The following is a 20,116-nucleotide window of genomic DNA, read 5'->3' on the forward strand; positions in this document are numbered from 1 at the left end:
TTCCCTGGTGGTCCGGTGCTTAAGAATCTGCCTTGCAATGCAGGGGACGCTGGTTTGATCCCTGGTCTGGGAACTAAGATCCCACATGCCCTGGGGCAACTAAGCCCATGGGCTGTGACTACTGAAGCCCTCATACCACAACTCGAGAGTCCATGCACCACAATGAAAGTTCTTGCATGACAAAATGAAGGTCCTATGTGCTGAAACTAAGATCTGAGGCAGAAAAATAAATATTAAAAAAAAAAAGGTTTGTTACTCCGTGTCCCTTAGGGAGAGTGAGGAATACTGCACTGGACCCTAAGCTGTGTCCAGAGGATACATCCATCGTTTCCATCACATTTCACTGGCTGCACCAGAACTCAAGGGTACAAGGAAGTGCAATCCATCCATACACCTTGATGCAGAGCACCGGAAATATTTGCTAACTCCAAAAGCAATCATAGTAGCCTGGACTCGGGTAATCCACAAGCCCACCCAACTTTGGATCCCACACTTCTGAGCTTCAGCAGGTCAGGCAAGCTCTGTGTGTCTCAATATTTTCCTCCAAAAATGAGGAAAATACACCAACCTTATAGAGCTATCGTATAATGATTTAATGAGATAAAAACATGTCAAGTGCTTCGAATAGGACCTGGCACATAAAAAGAGCTCAAAGCATGTCAGCCAGGACATTGATGATGAATTAGGGGAAGTACCCAACACCGAAGGACTTCCCACCTGCGCAGTGGTAAAGGAATCGCCTGCCAACGCAGGAGACCATCCCTGGGTCAGGAAGATCTTCTGGAGGAGGAAATGGCAACCCACTCCAGTATCCTTTCCTGGAAAATTCCATGGAGAGAGGACCCTGGCAGGGTACAGTCCATGGGGTCAGAAAGAGTCGGACACAACTTAGCAACCGAGCACACACACGTTCACATACACACACAACTAGACTTTCAGCTCAGCGCCCCCGCCTGGTTCAATGGGAAATTGCAATTGCTAAGCGGGGTGGCTTTGGAGGAAACCAGCTCTTGCAGGGAGGGGTAGACTAGCTCTGAATTGCCTTTTGCTTTGGCAAGCAGATTATTTACTACTGGGCACCTGGGAAGCCTGAAAGTCTGGCTAGCAATAAGCAATCAACACTATTTAACCTTTTCCTACCCAGCAGATGGTGTTTCGAACCTTTCTCATACATCATTTTATAAAGCCCTCATAATAAAACACTATAAAGTAGGCACTCTTATTATTCCCTTTTTATATACGAGATTTAAAGAAGCTAAGCGACTTGCCCAGCAGGCCATACCCAATATTTGTAGGACTTGGGCAAGAGTACAAATAAGGAAGCTTTGCAGCAGAACAGCTTCAAAGTCAATGGGGGTGGAGTAGCCAGTACAGGACGGTAGTGCGTCTGAGGTGCTGGCTGCGAATTTCAATGCAATCATTTGCCCTCACTTGTTCATTGTCTGGCTTTTGCTTCTACAGATGCTGCTTTTTATCTGATTCAGACAGACTGTGAACATATCTTTTAAAAATACTTTTCAAAATCTTCATAAGGTATAATTTTGATGACTGCAGATTTTCCTGTAGTTTGTCAAATTAATAAAGACCATATGACTTCCCCCAAAAAAGTTATAAATGGAACTAGTGAGCTGTTCAATAAAATACAGCCTAGGGAATTCCCTGGCAGTCCACTGGTTAAGGTTCCAAGCTTTTACTGCTGCGGGCCTGGGTTTGATCCCTGGTGAGGGAACTATGATCCCGCAGACTTCATGGCCTGGCCGCAAACAGCCAAACAAACCAAAAATACAGCCTATTGTGCCACCTTGACAAATAAATACCTTAACGATGACCTGGGGGCCACATTTAGATTTCTGAGCCTTTGGAACTCTGCACTAGAAGGTCATAGAATGGGAAAAGGCAAGGCCCTAGCCCCACCCCTCTTTTCATACCCCTGAATATGTTTCCCTGCAAGGGGGCTTGAGCACAGATGTGCAGGTGTCCTAATCTGCATGCTCACACTCTATGGCAGGGTTTCTAAATTGAAAAGGCCCATCAGGTATCCAGCACAGAGAATGATGAAAGAGCCACAGCATCACATCAGAATACTAGGGACCAAGAGAAGATCTTAAAAGCTTCCAGGGAGGAAATGCGGGAAATACACACAAAGAATCAGAATGACACTGTATTTCTCAAAGCTAGGAGAAAATAGAATAATAGCTTCAAAATCTTAAGATTCCATCCTCATCCCAATTACCAATTAAATATAAGGGAAGTTTAAAGACATTTTCAGGGGTCACTTCCTATGTATGGTAGCATGGTAGCCACCTACAAGAGGGCCTCTAATAGGTTCTTGGTATTCACACCCTTACGGTGTTTCCTCCCACATGAAATATGGCTGACCTATGGAACCATGGAATACTGCAGAATGAACAATATGTGATTTCTAAGGTGAGGCCATCAAAGACACTGTATTTTCTATTTTGCCCTCTCTTGGATCACTTGCTGTGGTGAAAGCCAGCCACCATGTCAGGAGGACACTCAAGCAGTCCTATGGAGTGGTCCATAGGAAGAACTGAGGTCTTGTGCCAACAGCCTGCACAAGCTGGCCAGCCGTGCAAGTGCACCATCTTGGAAGTATATCCTCCAGTCCCGGCCAAGCCTTCAGAAGACTTGAGTTTCATGAGAGAAGAGACAGACCCCCTCCCCACACCAAGCAAAGCCACTCCAAGTTCCTGATTTGCAGAAATTGTGAGATGGAGGTTAGTTGTTGCCTTAAGATTAAATTTGGCAGTGATTTGTTACATAACAAATGGTGAACAGGAGTATACTGGGGGCAGAGGAGGAGGGAGCCACAGTATTTTGCAGTCCTTCCAATTAAAAGGTAAAGTCTACATCTCAACTCTCAAATTTGGATTTGGCCAATAAAACTTGTTTTTGCTGATGGAACATTAACAAAAACGATAGAAGCCGGAGGTTATTGAATGCTTGTGTAATTAGCTCTTCCCTCCTGTGCTCCTGGAATTCAGTAACTGCAGCAATGTGAGTGAGCTCAGGTAGCCTGCTGGAGACCCCTGGCCATCACCTCCGCTAACAGCTCATGTCAACAAGAGATGTGAGTGAGGCCATTCCGAACTAATCAGCCCAGCCAACTTGCCCAGAAAACAACTGCCCTGGTGATCTGCAGAACTATGAGAAACAGTAAATGTTGTTGTTTAAAGCTTTTAGGTTTTGGGGTGATTTGTGACACGGTATAAGCTAATTGATACAACATGTTTGTTTATGTATACCTTTTTGTTTCAGGAAACCAAAGGAGGCTCAAAGCCTAGTTTCTTCTCAAACTTATCTGATCTTGGGCAAATTAATTCATCTCTTTCAGCCTCAATTTTCCTCACCTTCAAACTGGAGAAAATACCGGGCAACACTCCCTATCTCTTAAAGATCATGTGACAAATAATTAAGATGAACCACATGAACTACCCTGGTCGCTCAGCTGGTAAAGAATCCGCTTGCAATGTGGGAGACCTGGGTTCGATCCCTGGGTTGGGAAGATCCCCAGGAGAAGGGAAAGGCTACCCACTCTAGTATTCTGGCCTGGAGAATCCCATAGACTGTAAAGTCTATGGGGTCGCAAACAGTCAGACACGACAGACCAACCTTCATTTCACATGAACTACATGGGCTTCCCAGGGGGCGCTAGTGGTAAAGAACCCAATATTCACTGGAAAGATTGATGCTGAAGCTGAAGCTCCAATACTTTGGCCACCTGATTCAAAGAGCTGATTTCTTGGAAAAGACCTTGATGCTGAGAAAGATTGAAGGCAGGAGGAGAAGTGGACAACAGAGGATGAGATGGTTGGATGGCATCACCGACTCAGGGAGTTGAACAAACTCAGGGAGATGGTGAAGGACAGGGAAGCCTGGCATGCTGCAGTCCACAGGGTCACAAAGAGTCGGGCACGACTGAGCAACTGAACAGCAGCAGCAACCAAGGCAGGAGATGGAGGAGACCCGGGTTCGATCCCTAGATTGGGAAGATCCCCTGGAGGAGGGCATGGCAACCCACTCCAGTATTCTTGCCTGGAGAATCCCCACGGACAGAGGAGCCTGGCGGGCTACAGTCCAAGGGGTCACAAAGTGTCGGACATGAGTGAAGCAACTTGACACACACGCGTACAAACTACACAATGTGCTTAGCATGGCGCAGGGTGCGTGATAATCAGTAAGGATGACAGTGATGCAAATGACAGGAAAGAAGACAAAAATGGGTAGAAGGGCAGGGCAAGGCCTGGGTTAGTCCTGCAGTGGGACACAGTCTTTCCAAAGAAGGACTACTGAGTGTATCATTCAGTTAAACAAGTATTTGCTAAGTGTTTAGCACATGCTGGGCCCATCCCTGAAACTGAAATATAAAAGCAGGAATAGGTCATGACATTGAGCTATCTGAATCAGAATCAAGCTTGCCTTCACAAAGAATTGAACTAGGACATCAAAAAATTTTTGAATGGAACTTGAGGAGATGGATATTTGGTGGCTGCCCTCAGTCTCGTCTGGATACTTCAGAGCCAGAAGTGAAGGGCAGGGGATATTCACAGGATCCCTTAACTCTCCCTGCATCCTATCTTTCCCCATCTCCACCAAGGAATAAGAATGCATTTCACCCCAAAATCAGAATTACTCCAGCTCTAAAGAGCGCTTTCCACTCTTGATTTCAACCTGAAACAGAGCAGGACTACAGTCCTTGCCCCCCTGCCACGCTCTCAGCCTGCCTTTTGTCTGTGGAAAAAAACTTTAGCCAAAGAATAAGTTTAATCAGAGAAGTGAGAAAATGCAGAAACATAGAACAGTCAAAGGAGACCAAATAATAATAATGAAGTCGTGAAGCATATTCAAGGACCCTTACTTCCTTCTCGAGAGCTATAGATAATATTCTGAGCCATATCCTGTGAACTGTCTTATAGATACTGAAACCCCCACCAGGTGGAAGAAATTGACTACACAATGTCATGACACAAGTGGCCATAATTCCAAGAACTGGCCTCAAGAAATGCAAACAAACTGACCTTGAAACTGAAAATTAACTGTACCTAAAACAATCAAGATGACACTGGTTGGACCACCAATGACCAATTTGAAGATGACTGTCAGAGCTGACTGTGCTGTTTCTGCATGTAGCCCCCTCCCTCAGTCTAGAAAAACTCTTGCCCTTTGACTGTCAGGGAAGCTGGGGAGTCAGCCTTTGGATAGGCATTTGCTAAAACCCAGCGCCTTCCATTTCAGGCATCCAAAATAAAGCAAACTTTCCTTTCCACCAACCTATATAATGACTTCTGAGCAGCAATCAGCCGGACCTGGGTTCAGTAACAAACCCACAAGATGAAGAACATTTTAACTTGCACCTGAGTATACAAATCTGAAGCTGAAACAAAAGTTCCATAAACTTAGACTAAAATGTGTAATACATTCTGAGTTTTTAATTCTATTCTATTTAGTTTTTTAAATGCTGGTCACAATCCTCCTAAATGGATTTTAAGACATTAATGGGTCATAACTAGCAGTTTGAAAAAACTGCTCTGAAATGTCATATGAGGAGGGGACTTAAAGGTCATCTAGCCCAATCCTTTTACTTCACAGGGGGTAAACTGATACTCAGAGAGGTTAAATTAATTGCCCCAGGCCCCTCAGCTAGTAAGTGGTACAGCTTGGATGTGAACCAAGGTTTGACCCGACTACTGAATTCTTACCATGTGTCAGCAACTGCGTTGGGTTCTTGAAGTGCAGTATTTCATTTAATGCTCACTGTGACCGTATGAAACAGATATTACTACTGCCACTTTACAGATGAAGAACGAAGTCTCAGGATGGGGAATGTGACTTACTCAGGCTTTCACACGGTCAATAACAGACACGGGACTTGTTTCAGATTCAGCTGTCCGTAAAGCCTGTGGTCTCCAACACGAAGCCCACTGTGAGGAAAGTGATCATGCAGGTTCGAGAGCTCTAAGCGCCTAAGCCTGTACATGTGAGGTAGTGATAACGTTGTGTTCCCCACGCTTCAGGGCCTTATCACTGCCATCACCAGCTCCTCCAAAAAACGCTGGTGGGTAAAACGAAGAGAGAACAGATTGAAGCCTAAGGAGGAGGATTCGAAACCCGGCCTCACCATTTACTCGGAACACCAGCGTAATCTCTCTGCCTCCCCCCCACCCCCAAGTTTCCACATCTGTGAAGCTGAGAGAGCAATAGCATCCATCTTCAGGACTGAAATAGTCAACGCGAATTTCCCAGGCTTGGGAAGCGCTTTAAGCGAACGTCCACCCCCTCCGAGCCCCGCCCTCTCCGAGCCCCGCCCTCTTTTACCCACGCGCAAGCGCCGCACAGGCGGCGCCTTTTACGACGCGGCGGCAGCGGCGCGCTTGGCGGCCAGAGCGAAAAGAGCGAGTCGCGGGGAGCGCCGGCGCCGGCGGCTGCGGGGCCGAGGGGACGCGCGGGCGGTGGCGTCGCCATGTCGCACGGCCACAGCCACGGCGGGGGCGGCTGCCGCTGCGCCGCCGAACGGGAGGAGCCGCCCGAGCAGCGCGGCCTGGCCTACGGCCTGTACCTGCGCATCGACCTGGAGCGGCTGCAGTGCCTCAACGAGAGCCGAGAGGGCAGCGGCCGCGGCGTCTTCAAGCCGTGGGAGGAGCGGACGGACCGCTCCAAGGTGGGCCTTCGGGGGCCTGGGCGGGCGGCCGAGGCTAGGCAGGGACCTGCGCGGGGCCTCAGGCCACCCGGCTGCTCTGTCAGCCTAGTTCCTGAAGTTAAAAATAACCGCGGCCCGATTGCCAGGCGCTTTCCCGTGCCCTTCTTCCAGCCCTTTGAGAGGCGAACAGGGTTGAATCTCCCCATCTTGCAGGTCGGGGAACTGAGGCCCAGAGACGGGAAGGGGCGCTTTGCTTTTACACGGCCAGCATGCAGTACCAGGGCTTAGGAAGGGGTTAGTGAGGGAGCATGTCCACGACGGCGTGTTCCCTACCGTTTGACCACTGGTCCCGATGGCTGCCTGATCAACTTAATCACCTGATGAAGACCAAAGACCAGTCTTTGGGAGATGAAGCACGTGATCCTATCTAGAGCATTTACCACTGTGGGGTTGCAGAGCCATTTGAAAGCTGTGGACCGCAGAGGTACAGATCTTTGCACAGAATTTCAGGAGCCAATTCGCCCTGGAATTTAGTATGTGCTGGAGAACAGAGGGAGGTTGACTGTTTATTTGCATTGCACGCCAGTTGTAGAACAGGGTGGAAGATGCCTGGAATTGTGGGCGCTCAGCAAATATTTGTTGCTTTCTCCTTCTTCCCTCCAGTTTGTTGAAAGTGATGCTGATGAAGAGCTTCTGTTTAATATTCCGTGAGTATCTTCTTGCCTCAGGCTAAATAGGCTGAACCCAGTTGCCTTATCAGGATTCATTCAGTGGTTATATCAAGAACACACATCTGTTTCTAGAAATGGGCTAAATTACTGAGGTGGGTGTGTGAGTAGGAAAGGATCAAAACTTTTCCTGGTGCAAAAAAAGACACATCTGTTAAAACATAACTGAGAGGTCAAGGTAAATTCCTTAGAACCGCAGAATGCCAGAGGCAGACAGAATCTTAGAAATTATTTAGTACATGTCTGACATGTGAGTAAACTGAAGCCCAGAAAGGGGAAGGGTCTTGCCCAGGGTCACACAGCTCAGCAGAGACTCAAACTCAGGTTGACAACCCTCTTTTTTTGCATTCTGGCAGATTTACAGGCAATGTCAAGCTAAAAGGCATCATTATAATGGGAGAAGATGATGACTCACACCCCTCTGAGATGAGACTGTAAGTGGCAAGGGTCTTGGCCCCCAAGAAGCTCCTGTCCCTTTTTCTCTGGTCTCTGATAGCACTTTATTCTAGATTGGCTAAATTTTTTCTTTTTACTGGGTTAAATATCCCCTCCTCCTCTTAAAAAAAAAAGTCGTGTATTTGTTCTGCATCAGAATACACGAATCTCTTCCTGAACGACATTTTTAGATTAGGTATCTTTTGGACCAGCAGCTTGTCTCTCTTCACAGTACTTGTTGCAGCACCATTCATTCAGAGAGCATCCTCTAAATGCCAACTGTTGATGACTTTGCAGTTTTCTTAATAACCCAGCTGCAGATCTCAAGTTATCTTTAAGGACTCTACTCTTGGGGTTAGCTTCAACGTTTTCCCTTACTGTCTCAGACAATTACAATCTTTCTGTGTGTTTTGTTGAGACGGAATAACTCCATCTGAGTTTGCATAGCCTTTAGTTAGCAAAGGTCAGTATATCTTTTGTAGCAGCTTCCCACGTGGCATAGTGGTAAAGAATCTGCCCGCCAGTGCAGCAGACACATTGGTTTAATCCCTGGGTTGGGAGGATCCCTGTAGAGTAGGAAATGGCAACCCACTCCAGTATTCTTGCCTGGAAAATTCCATGGACGGAGCCTGGTGGGATACAGTCCATGGCGTTGCGAAGAGTCGGACAGGACTGAGCAAATGAGGTATACACACACGTATACCTCGTTATAACACTGAATCGGTTGATACCAGAGCTAGTACTCCCTTTCTGACAAATTGCCTTATTTTAGTGCAGCCTTTCTAGAAGAAGGGGGACACCACTTGTGCTGGAGAAACAGAAATCAGAAGAACTTTACATAAAAAGTTCTTCTGAAAACTCGATCAATTTAAGTGAAAGATTTAAGAAATGGACCTCACTTTGAATGTTAGAAACATGAATTGGAAAATAAACCCACATATTTAATGATTTTAAGGAAATGAAGTAGGTTTGAGTTGATGCTTTTTGAGACTCATTTACTTGGGAGATGGATTGGCTGGACAAGACTAGACATCTGTGCTGCATTCTGGTTAAGCGTGGACTCTGGAATAAACTGGAGTTCAGATTCTGGCTGTACCACTTGCTAGCTGCTTGTCTTTGGGCAGTATACTTTTCTATATCTCGATTTTTTCATATGTAAAATGGTAATAATAGTCTGAACCTCTTAAGATTGTGGAGAAATGAGCTGTAACATATAAAGAGCTTAGAAGAAATCTGGAAGGTAGTATGTGCCCGGTTTTGTTTCTGGTGTGTGTGTGGGGGGTATTTTGGAGGCTCCATTGCACAGCTTGTGGAATCTTAGATTGAACCCAGGCCTTCAGCAGTGAAAGTGCAGAATCCTAACCACTGGACCACCAGGGAATTCCTTAGTATGTCCCCAGATTTGCACCCGAGGTGCAAATACTTACATAGCCCTCCATTCTAAGCACTTTGTACTTTATTAAATCTAAGATATCATTGATTATAAAATGCACCATTGTTTTGTGAACCAATGATAAAGAAATACGTAGCATCTGTTCAACTATGACATGTCATTGACACATCTAGGAAAGTTAAATTGAGGCTTAAATCAGTGAAATTTGAACACAGACTAGTTGTTAGATGATATTAAAGAATTATTGCTAATTGTTAAATTGTTAATTGTAAAATAGTATCATAGGTTTTTTAAGAAGTCCTTACTCTATAAAGATACATACAAAAATATTTATGAGTGAAATGATATGTTTGGGATTGCTTTAAAATATCAAACATAGGGATTTTCTTGGTGGTGGAGTGGTTAAGAATCGGTGCTTCCACTGCATGGAGCGTGCGTTCGATCCCTGGTCAGGGAACCAAGATCCCACATGCCACTTAGTGAAGCCAAAAATAAATAAGTTGGAAAAAACAACAATAACAAAAAAGCCCTACCAAAAAACAGTCATCTGACAGTTTACCCCTCCCCCCCAAAAAAAAGGATCAAGCACAAACAAAATGGGGGTGATAGGCAAAATTGGCATAATGTTGATTATTGAAACTTGGTAATAAGTATATGGAGATTCATTATATTTTTCTCTTATTTTTGTGTATGTTTGAAATTTTCAGTAGTAAAAATTTTTAACAAGTGTGTCTCTTAGAATTGGTTCAGTTTAACATCCACATCAGCTGTATGGGATATGTACTACTATCACTATTCCCGTTTTACAGGTGAGGATCTAAGAGAGAGGTTAAATCACTTGCCCAAAATTACACAGCTGGTCAGTGACTCAGGCTTTAAACTTAGGAAGTCTGGCTTCAGAGCACTGCCTCCCATAATGCTGCTCATAAATGCTTACTGTTGGTAGTAGTACTATGCTGTGCATCATTCTTAGAAACACTTCGAAGCAAACATTTGCTTTCTTATATTACATGTGTTTTGCTGTAGCTGCTATCTAGACCCATCCCATGTGGGTGTGTTAATAAAACACTGTATAGAGACTGGGGTATATGGCTCAGTCTTTTAGAATTTGTGAGTTATAGAGGAGACTGTTCTTTCTTAGATATGTCTTTGAAAAAATTTTTTTTTCCTCAGCAGTTTTACTTGACTTTCCAAAGCCCATTGTGAGTTGATGGCCTTGTATACCCTTTTCAGAATGGAAATCCCCTGGTTGTATTTTTTTAAGAATTGTAAAGTGACTCGGTATATAGGATAATTTTGGACAGAGAGAAAAGAGTGAATGTTGGGTTACCTGATCTTATCTCTTAGCTGTATTTACTATGTTTCTGCCAAAGTATTTTTTCCCCATGAGTAAGCTGTTTTATTTAACGTCCTCAGCTTGGTCCGAATGTGCTGAGTTGCTTATTTTCTCCATGCATTTGCTGCCTGTGACCAGTTTGAGCTGTCTCTTTGTGTTTTGCTTCTCATGTGATCCTAACCCACTCAAAGATGTTATTGGCTTGTGTTGCAGTTCTCAGCTCTTTTCTTGCTGGGTTAAAGATACTTGTATATAAATGCCAGTAAAATGTCATTTCCAAAATTTTATCTCCTTTTGATGGAACTGAGGGGAGTCAGTAGGAAGTTTAGAGAACCTGAAAAATGTGATAGTGCACATTTCTGATTTTTCTCCCCTTTCCTTTCTCAGGTACAAGAACATTCCACAGATGTCCTTTGATGATACAGACAGGGAGCCAGATCAGACCTTTAGTCTGAACCGGGATCTTACAGGGGAATTAGAGTATGCTACAAAGTAAGCACTGGGCCTCTCTTCCACTCTCTGGCTTCTCCTGAGAATAGCAGGCACTCCCTTGTTTGCAGTGAGCATCTGTGCATTAGCGCTTACTAGGCTTGCAACTTGGTTTTGGCCGGTCTCCTGCTGTCTTAGCATCAGAAACAAGTTAAAACAGTGGAGAATCCTAATCCTAGGCTTGGTCACATTTTGGCAGACTTTCAGTGCAAGCCATAGACTTGTTAACCTGGAATCAATAGACAGATCTGAATGAGCTCCTAGCGGGGTCTTAGGAAAGATGTTTTCAGAATTGCTCTTCGCATAGTGGGCTTACAGCAGCCAAGTTACATGTGACCACATATCTCTTCACTGATTTCTCTCTTTTTTGAGCTTGCTTTCAAATCCCTGTGTAGCCGCACTGGGGGCAGTATTATTTTTCGTCCCTATTGACTTGGACAAGATCTGGCCGATTTCAGTAAATGTTCACTGTAAAATTGCTTATCCAGAGGAGAATGAAACGTTAAGACCCCAAGATTATTCTCTGACATTTGCCTGGGTTTTACCACAAGATGGAGCTGGAATTGACATTTTTAACATTGGTGTGAGCAGGCTCATTGACCTCTAATTGTTGTCTTCTCTCTACTTCTTCATCCTCTAGAATTTCTCGTTTTTCAAATGTCTATCATCTCTCAATTCATATTTCAAAAAACTTTGGAGCCGATACCACAAAGGTCTTTTATATTGGCCTGAGAGGAGAATGGACTGAGGTAAGACGGGGTTGGAAGTGTTTTTGCCCTTCCATGATGTGCACATTTGTAGCTATAGGCTGTGTTAGTAGGAGCTTGAAGGAAAGGAAAAAGAGCAATTGAGACATTGATTACTTTGAGTCTCTATTTCATGGTTTCATCACTGTAAACTATGTCATTTGACAGGCTATAGGAATTTTAAGAGGGTTGAAATAATACAGTTGATATCAATTTGGTTTTTCACCTTAAAATTCTTTCCTTGACCTAACATTGTTAATAACTTTTCTTGTTCCAGGCACCAGAGATAGGGTGATAAACAAGATAGACAAGTTCTTCTCATGGTGCCTCCATTATAGTGGAGAAATGAATCTTCTAAGTTACAGGGTGAATCATTGATTTGATCTTATCCAGGCTTCTCATGGGCTTCCCAGGTGGCTCAGTGGTAAAGAATCCACCTGCCAAAGTAGGAGCTTCAGGAGACGTGAGTTCAGTCCTTGAGTCGGGAAGATCCCCTGGAGGAGGAAATGGCAACCCACTCCAGTATTCTTGCCTGGGAAATCCCATGGACAGAGGAGCCTGGTGGGATGATACAGTCCATAGAGTCGCAAAGAGTCAGATGCAACTGAGCACACAGTGCAGGCTTCTCAGGATAAAAGGCATCAGAATGGGGAAGAAATTAGAGGATGGTGTCTAGAAATGAACCTGAATAAGGACTACTCCAGTGTGTGGTCTGGGAAGTGGCCAGCTGACCCAGCCTCTTAATTTTCTTGCAGCTTCGCCGACATGAGGTGACCATCTGCAATTATGAAGCATCAGCCAACCCAGCTGACCACAAGGTCCATCAGGTTACCCCACAGACACACTTTATTTCCTAAGGGCTGGCCAAGACTCCCACAGAGGTGTTGTGTTGGTGAAGAAGTGTGACATCCTGTTGGGAAGGACAAAGAGAGATGGGGCTCCAAAGAGAGTTGGCTGCCACAGCCTCTGCCAAGCTGTCTTTGGGGCTTGCTGCAGAAACCTGGCCTATGGAAGACCCCACACCCCAGGAAGGGTTGTGTGGGTGCCAAGGGACAATCGTGGTTCTCTAGGACCCTACAGAAATTGGGTCTTGGGCTGGTCAGTACCTGGCAGCCGTGGATAATGCCTGCCTTCCCAGTTTATGTGGCCATGGGATCCCAAGTGTCTTGTTGCTTTGTGGCAGGATTATTGTGTGACTTGTTTTTAAAATGGAAACTATTCCTGGGCTGCAGTAAACTTTCTGAAGCCTCAGCATTGTGTTTGTATTAACCATCAGGAGGGTCTCCAGCTAGAAATACTTGTCCCTGCTTGCTCCTTCTCCCTGTCATCTTTCAACATTCTTGTCAAGTTGCCCAGCTTGGAGTTGTCTGTCATGCACCAGTGTCCCATGTTATAGCTTGAAGAGCAGAAATCTGATGTTGCTTAATAGCTTGAGAGGGTCTTTTTTTCCTGTTGCCCAGGTAAGCAGTCTGAGGAGAGCATTGTTGCTGTGTTTGTGGGTATCCTGGTCGGGGTAAGATTGGGACTTTGATATGCTTCTCTTTGGGACATCCTTAATGTTTGTCAGCTTTTAACTAGTGTTGTAAGCCCAATGGCAGAATTTGGAGATCTCAGTTCTTCTGTTCATGGCTTTTTATTCACTGTGACTAATCAGCTTCCTAATAAATCCTTGCCAGACTTAATGTTTGTATGTTCTTTTGTGTTCTTGGTAGTAATTATGAAACCTTTGTTGAGAACTGTATGAAATTTTGAAATCTGTTGTGATTTTGGACTAGGTAGATCATAAGTGCCACAACTGTATCAACACTAGATTAGTGTCTCCAGGAAAGGTCAGGCCGCGTTCTGTATAGTAGGGTAAAAACACTCCTACACCCACTAACCCACATTTTGTAAAGAAGCTGAGGTTAAAACCCTTACATTTCATTTCTCACGTAAGGAAGTAACTTGTGGGGTGAAGTTTACAAAAATAAGGGAGAACAGATTCTCGAGCTCATCAGAAGAAATGATGGTGAGGAAATTAAGTGAGCAGGAGATATGGTCTGAAGGTGGACCCAAGACTTTGGACTTAAGTTTTGAAAGTCAGTACAGCAGTTGGACTTAAGTATCTTAAAAGAGATTTGAAATAGTATTTTCTCCCTTGCAGAAAATAGAAACACTTGATAATGGGAATTAGTGTTGAATTTGATCCTCTTGAGAAAATTCCTCTGAATTGGCCCACACAGTTGTTAGCCTGTTTCTCCAGCCTGTCCTGGGGAAAGTCTGCCACCACCAAGCCTGTCATGCCTCAGAATTTCTAAATATGCAGTCTGAAATCAACCAGAATGCAAACATTATTCTTGATGCACTGAGGGTAGTACTCAGTCTACCACAGGCTCTCTATGTCACTTGGGTCATTTGGAGATAAAAAAGAATGGCTATGTTTAATTTGGAGTAGGGGGAAAATAAAGTTAGAAATGTTAGAGCAGACTAGCCCTTCATTAATCCCACTGATTAAAGCACTATTCATAGGTAGCCTCTGGGGCAAGGCCTCTGAATTTGAGCTTCCCTTTACACGACTGAAGTGACTTAGCAGCAATAGCAGTTGAAGAGTTTGCTCTAATTGCCACAGTGTCTCAAGTGATTGGGATGCCGGAGGAATTGTTTATTTTTCCACAAGCAGACCCAACCAGGAGTCGGAGAAGGGGCGGCTGTGTTGTCTTCATCCACTCATTCCCCTTCCAGTCCTGGGTCCTTGGCCTGCTGTGGACCTCTGGACCCAAACTTTTCCTGTTCAGGGCCATCTCTGACCTGCTGAGTGCTTAAGACCAAAGCCCCTCTTAACTTGGGAATAAGTGCTTTGCTGAGCTTCCAGATACTGTTTTCTTTCAGTTCAAAGAAAAACCAGCGTAGGTTACACTGGGCAAGTGAGTCCTGAGCTGCTGAGGGCTGACTCATTTCCTGTGTGCGGATGTCCACAGGCTCCGTCAGGGACGTGGTCCTTCAAATCAGCTTGCCTCCCCTTCCAGCCTTTATGTGGGCCCTGAGTCCTGCTCCATCTTACCAGTGCAACAAGGAGCAAAGAGTGACCTCGGTGGTCCCCAACTGAAACTCTATTCGTTAACAACTGGAGCTCACCGACGCCAGTATTTTGGGCACTGTCTGCATGCCATAGCTTGCCGAGGGCAGAGCTAAGAGAACACTTCCGATTCCTGACCAGTGGTCCGGACACTGCTGATGCCAGTGTTCTTTTTCCCCAGGGTCCTTTTTAGAGTCATTAAGTCCTCACACTGGGATTTTACGCTGTGTAAAGCATTGCCACACGACCTCATTTGAGCCTTAACAGCAAAGCTGTGAAGCAAGCAGGGTGGTTATTACCGCCGTTTTATAGCTGAGGAAGCAGATGCAGAGGCAGCATTAGAGTAATCCTGAGATTGCTGTTTACTTCCCTCCCCTGAGCCTGTTTCCTTATCTTTAAAAGTGAGACCGGAAGACCAGACAGTCTCAAAGGGTCTTGTCAGCTGGAGTGTATGACTCCATGATCCTGGGATAGGACCAGTGGTGAGTGCCCCAAGACCATAATGGATGGGAAGGTGGGAAACGACGCTTGAGAATGCCTTTAGCCTCAGGAAGACTGCCTTTCCTTCAAGAAGGTTTCCTTTAGGAGACCGACGCATGTGGTGGTAGCAAGTGGGAATCACGAGTGCGTCGTCTAGACCCTGAGGAAACTCCGTGGCCTAATCACGGAGAGTCGTCCCACCGTACCCAACATGGCAGCCCTCATCCGAGGAAACCCTGACGCCCACTTCCGGGTTCCGTAGCGCTGGCCAGGCTACTTCCGGCAGCGCGATGGCTGGGTTCCCGCGACTCGAACGGAAGTTCCGGCGGGGGCGGCCGAGGAGGGGAAGAGTGTGTGTGTCTGTGCTGGAGAAAGAGGAGAAAATCGCCCGAGAGGTCTTGAAACCCCCCAGGGAGTGGAGGTACCCTGATCTGGGGCCAGCAGGCGAGGAAAGGGCACTGGGGTGTCCTCGGCTTCACCACGAGGGTCTTGGCGAGAGAGGAGGGGCAACCGCAATTGTGAGGGATGGGGGTGGGGAGTGAGGTGCGAAGAGGCGCCGGCCGGTCTTGGGGAGTTTCGGGGTAGAGACGGGGAAGAAGGTGGGGTCCGGGTATGATGAGAGGGGCTTCAGGGTCGGAAGTTGGAGAATCCAACTGTGGGGCAGGGTGGGGGGGCGCTCTCCAGGGTTAAAAGTGGAACGCCCCTGTGTGGGCAGAAGCGGGTCCGGGATCAGGATACAAAATGTCACTGTGAGGCTGGCGACCCTCGGTCAGAACAGAAGTTCCCATTGTGGGGAGTGGGAGACCCTGAATCAGGGTGGAAGTTTTTACTGTGGGGAGGAAGACCCCAGGTCGCGGGGGTTGGGGGGAGGGAAGGCACCACTCTGAGAGGAAGGACCTAGGGTGAAAGGTGGAAGTTGCTCAGTGGGGGAAGGAAGGGAATCCCAGCTTGGGGCAAAAGATGAATTCCTGTGTGGGAAGAGGGACCCCGGGGTCAGAGGTGAGGAGGGATCCTCCTGTGAAGAGGGACACTCGGGGTCCGAGGGGGAAGGTGGAAGCCCTTTGGTAGGGTGGGAGGGGTGGACACAGCCAGGAAGGGTAGGCACTTAGGCTCCGGTAGCAGAAGCTTCCGGGGAGTTTGGAGGATGCTAAGGATGGGGAGGAGCCCGCCAGCTTGACATTCTTTTGTGTGTTTGGGCATCCCGGAGCGTGGTCGAGCTGTGGGGAGACCTGTTTGGGAGTGGTGGGCAGCAGCAGGTAGCCTCTTTCGGGGAGGGGGCGGTGTGGGGGCGCGTGGAGGGCGTCATTAAGGGGGTGGGTGGTGGATCAGAGTTTGTGTGCCTCCTGCGGACACGGGCAGCCCGAGGGGCTCTCAGAATGGTTGAGGAGGACTGGATGGGAGGGGAGTTGGACAAAATTGTGTGGGGTTGAGGGTAGGGGCCTGAAGCCTCTTTCCCTGGCATTTTTCTCCCCTTCATTTTCCAGTAGGGCTGGGAGGAGGGGATCAAGGGCTCTAGAGAAGGGAGGTGACTGTAGAGCAGGGAGAGGAGGCAGTCACCTGCTGAGGGCTGTCGGGTGGGGAGAAGGCTGCAGGGAGCCCCTGGCTCCCCTCCCACCAAGGCTCCTGAGCCCAGCCTCTGCCCACCTCCAGCCCAAGCTGAGGCTGTGTGGGGGGCCAGACCTAGGGCTGCCAGGGTGGCTGCCTCTGCTGTTCTGCCCTGACACGAAGGCACGCTTCCTCCCCACTCAGCCCCAGGACTGTGTGGCCTGCCTTCCCTTTGTGCCCAGGAGATAGAACCTAGGGGCACTGAGGGGCTCATGGCCCGGGTGTGTGTTTCTGCTGCTGGGTCAGGATGCTCTCCCCTGCCTGGCCTTGCCCTTGACCACTGCCCGGCATTTACACAGGCCCCAGCCGTGGAGCCCTGCAGTGTATGTGTGGTAACACCATGTCTGTGCCCCTGCTCACCGACGCTGCCACCGTGTCTGGAGCTGAGCGGGAAACAGCTGCGGTAAGGGGCCTCTCCTACCCCACGCAGCCCCCAGGCCGCCTGGGGAGCCGACTGGAGTGGGTGTAGGGAGGATGGAGGTGGCAGTGATGAGGGGGGGCGGCCCTGCAGCCAGGAGGCAGGGGGCTGCTCCCTCAGGACCCCCCGCCCCCAGGTCCTCGGGGGTGAGGGAGGGGTGACCAGAAGCTGGAGGACAGAGAGCAATGGCAGGATGATGACTGCCCTCTTCCCCGTCTCCGACCCTCTTCCAGGTTATCTTTTTACATGGACTTGGAGACACAGGGTGAGTGAGCTGGGGAGGGGGTGTTTCCGGGGAGGCCCGCACCCTCCTCCTTCCCTCTCCACATTGGCGCCTTTTCTCCCTTCCCTCCTACAGGCACAGCTGGGCTGACGCCCTCTCCACCATCCGGCTCCCTCACGTCAAGTACATCTGTCCCCATGCGTGAGTGTCACCCCAGCAAGGCAGGGACTAAGGAAGGGGGGTGGTCCTGTGGTCCCAGGCCTCTTCTCTGCTACCAGCTGCATGCTGGGGCTTGAGGCCCAGAGTGGTCCAAAGGGCCCTTTTCAGCCTTCATTCCTGTGGAACCCCCTGGGAACGGGGGGTTCAGCCCCAGCCCCCAGCCCAAGGCCTCCTAGACCCAAGACTCCTAGGACCAGGATCCCCCATGTCCCCCCTTCCCCAAATACTCACCCAGTGAGCTGGAACCCCTTCACACCGAGTGCTGGGCTCTGCTTCTCTATTGCCACTGCCGATGCCCCAACCACAGCCTCCAGCCCCACGTGGCAGGTTGCCTGGCAACACCTTAAACACAGGCCCTGCCCGCTGGGAGGTTCCCCAGGGGCTGCCCTGCCCCCTCTCAGGCTGTCTGCTGTGGCTGCCTCATCCCTCCTGCACATGACGGTCCTCCTTGCTGTCCCTTGGCAGGCCTCGGATCCCTGTGACACTCAACATGAAGATGGTGATGCCCTCCTGGTGAGCCTGGGGAGGGGAACAGGAGCCGAGGGAGCTGCCCCGGGGCCAGTCCAGGCCTCCCAGTGGCTGCCAACGCCTCTACTCCTCCAGGTTTGACCTGATGGGGCTGAGTCCAGATGCGCCAGAGGACGAGGCTGGCATCAAGAAAGCAGCAGAGAACAGTAAGGCCCCAGCCCCTCCTCGGCATCCTCCCTGTCCCCCTCGGCCCCCCAGGAAAGTGCTGGGCAGAACCTCTTGTCTGGCTCCCTTCCTGGAGTCCCTCCAGCAGCTTTCCCCCCACCCGGTTATGCCCCCTCCCCCCAGTCAAGGCCTTGATTGAGCATGAGATGAAGAACGGGATCCCTGCCAATCGGATCGTCCTGGGAGGCTTTTCACAGGTGAGGGGAGAGGGGTGGGTGGGTAATGGGTGCTGAGCTGTGCCCTCGTGACCCCTCATTCTCTCCTTTCGCCAGGGTGGAGCTCTGTCCCTCTACACAGCGCTCACCTGCCCCCACCCTCTGGCTGGCATTGTGGCATTGAGCTGTTGGCTGCCTCTGCATCGGGCCTTCCCCCAGGTGAGCGTCTCCACGACCCTGCTCCTGCCCTCTGTCTCCTCGGGGCTGGGGGGATCATGCCCAAGCCCCAGGCTTTGCCCTCTTAAGTCCGGTTCGGCCCATAGGCAGCCAACGGCAGTGCCAAGGACCTGACTATCCTTCAGTGCCATGGGGAGCTGGACCCCATGGTTCCCGTACGGTTTGGGGCCCTGACAGCCGAGAAGCTGCGGTCCGTTGTCACACCTGCCAGGGTCCAGTTCAAGACGTACCCAGGTGTCATGCACAGCTCCTGTCCCCAGGTCAGTGTGGAGGGGCTCCTTCCTTTCCCCGCCCTCCTCCCTCCGGCCAGGCGCATCTCACAGTCCTCCTCACCCCCAGGAGATGGCAGCTGTGAAGGAGTTTCTTGAGAAGCTGCTGCCTCCTGTCTAACCAGAGTTGCTGTCCCCCAGCACAGTCCCCCCGCTTACGGGGGGTACTTGGCACGTGTGGCACCATCTTGGATCTGAGCCGGTCGAGCCCCTTTCTCACCTTCCTGGACCCATCCCCTCTTCCCACAGGCCTCTGGGGCAGACAGGCCAAAGCCTGGCCAGGCCCTCCTTCCTGGCTTCAGCCCCCTGTCTGCTGTAGGGGGTGGGCTGCTTTCTTATCCCATTTCCCTGGAGGTGGGGGCTACCCCCCTGGCAGCAGTATTGGAGGGGCTGTAGGCAGCGGGAGAAAGGGGCCCAGCCGCTGACCCACTCACTCAGGACCTCACTCACTAGCCCCGCTTTGGGCCCCCTCCGGTGACCTCAGGGTTTGGCCCATGGGGCCCTCCCAGGCCCCACCTCCTCCCAGCTCCCCCAACTGATTCTGCCCAGATAATCGTGTGTCTCCTGCCTCCACTCCAGCTGCTTCTCAATCATGAATGTGTCCATGGCCCGACCCCTGGCCGCTGTGGGCTCCCTGCCCCTGCGCAGGAGTGTGGGTGACGGGGCCAAGTCTTTCGAGGGGGCCTCCCCTCAGCCGTTCTGATGTGGGGGCTGGGCCCTGCCTCCCCATTACCCTCCGCCTCCCGCGGGCCTGGAGCCTGCCGGGCTGGACTGGGGCTCAAGGTCTCCCCCAGCCACTTCACCCCACGTTGTCCCCACGCTAGGTCTTGGGGGAGCTGGGGAGGAGTCTTGTGTCTCGTCTTCTGTTTCCATGTAGTTTTGGGTGTTTTTCTTGTTGTGTCCTGGATTCCGATAAAATTAAAGAAATTGCTTCAACTCTCAGGCCTGGGCGATTCTATTCAAGGGGTAGAGTGTGA

The 20,116-nt window shown here is 49.2% G+C and overlaps 2 protein-coding genes across 3 annotated transcripts; both read left to right on the forward strand.

Moving 5' to 3' along the window:
• The first annotated feature begins 6,357 nt into the window (after positions 1-6,357).
• PITHD1 (PITH domain containing 1) lies at positions 6,358-13,467 on the forward strand. Its single transcript, XM_043445689.1, has 6 exons — positions 6,358-6,679; positions 7,322-7,365; positions 7,743-7,820; positions 10,938-11,042; positions 11,680-11,788; positions 12,541-13,467. Exons 1-6 carry the CDS (start codon positions 6,482-6,484, stop codon positions 12,640-12,642), a joined length of 636 nt encoding a protein of 211 aa, XP_043301624.1. The 5' UTR covers positions 6,358-6,481; the 3' UTR covers positions 12,643-13,467.
• A 2,139-nt stretch (positions 13,468-15,606) lies between these two features.
• LYPLA2 (lysophospholipase 2) lies at positions 15,607-20,081 on the forward strand. 2 transcript variants are annotated; one of them, XM_043444944.1, is made up of 10 exons: positions 15,607-15,741; positions 17,225-17,328; positions 17,577-17,608; positions 17,702-17,767; positions 18,251-18,298; positions 18,389-18,459; positions 18,602-18,675; positions 18,751-18,852; positions 18,957-19,130; positions 19,210-20,081. In XM_043444944.1, the coding sequence occupies exons 2-10, from the start codon at positions 17,251-17,253 to the stop codon at positions 19,258-19,260; spliced, it is 696 nt and encodes a 231-aa protein (XP_043300879.1). In that variant the 5' UTR covers positions 15,607-15,741; positions 17,225-17,250; the 3' UTR covers positions 19,261-20,081. The 2 variants fall into 2 exon arrangements, with proteins under 2 accessions (XP_043300879.1, XP_043300878.1); XM_043444943.1 differs by having other exon boundaries at positions 15,657-15,764.
• Positions 20,082-20,116: the final 35 nt, after the last annotated feature.

Source organism: Cervus canadensis, chromosome 24 (assembly GCF_019320065.1).
Source record: "Cervus canadensis isolate Bull #8, Minnesota chromosome 24, ASM1932006v1, whole genome shotgun sequence".
NCBI lineage: Eukaryota > Metazoa > Chordata > Mammalia > Artiodactyla > Cervidae > Cervus > Cervus canadensis.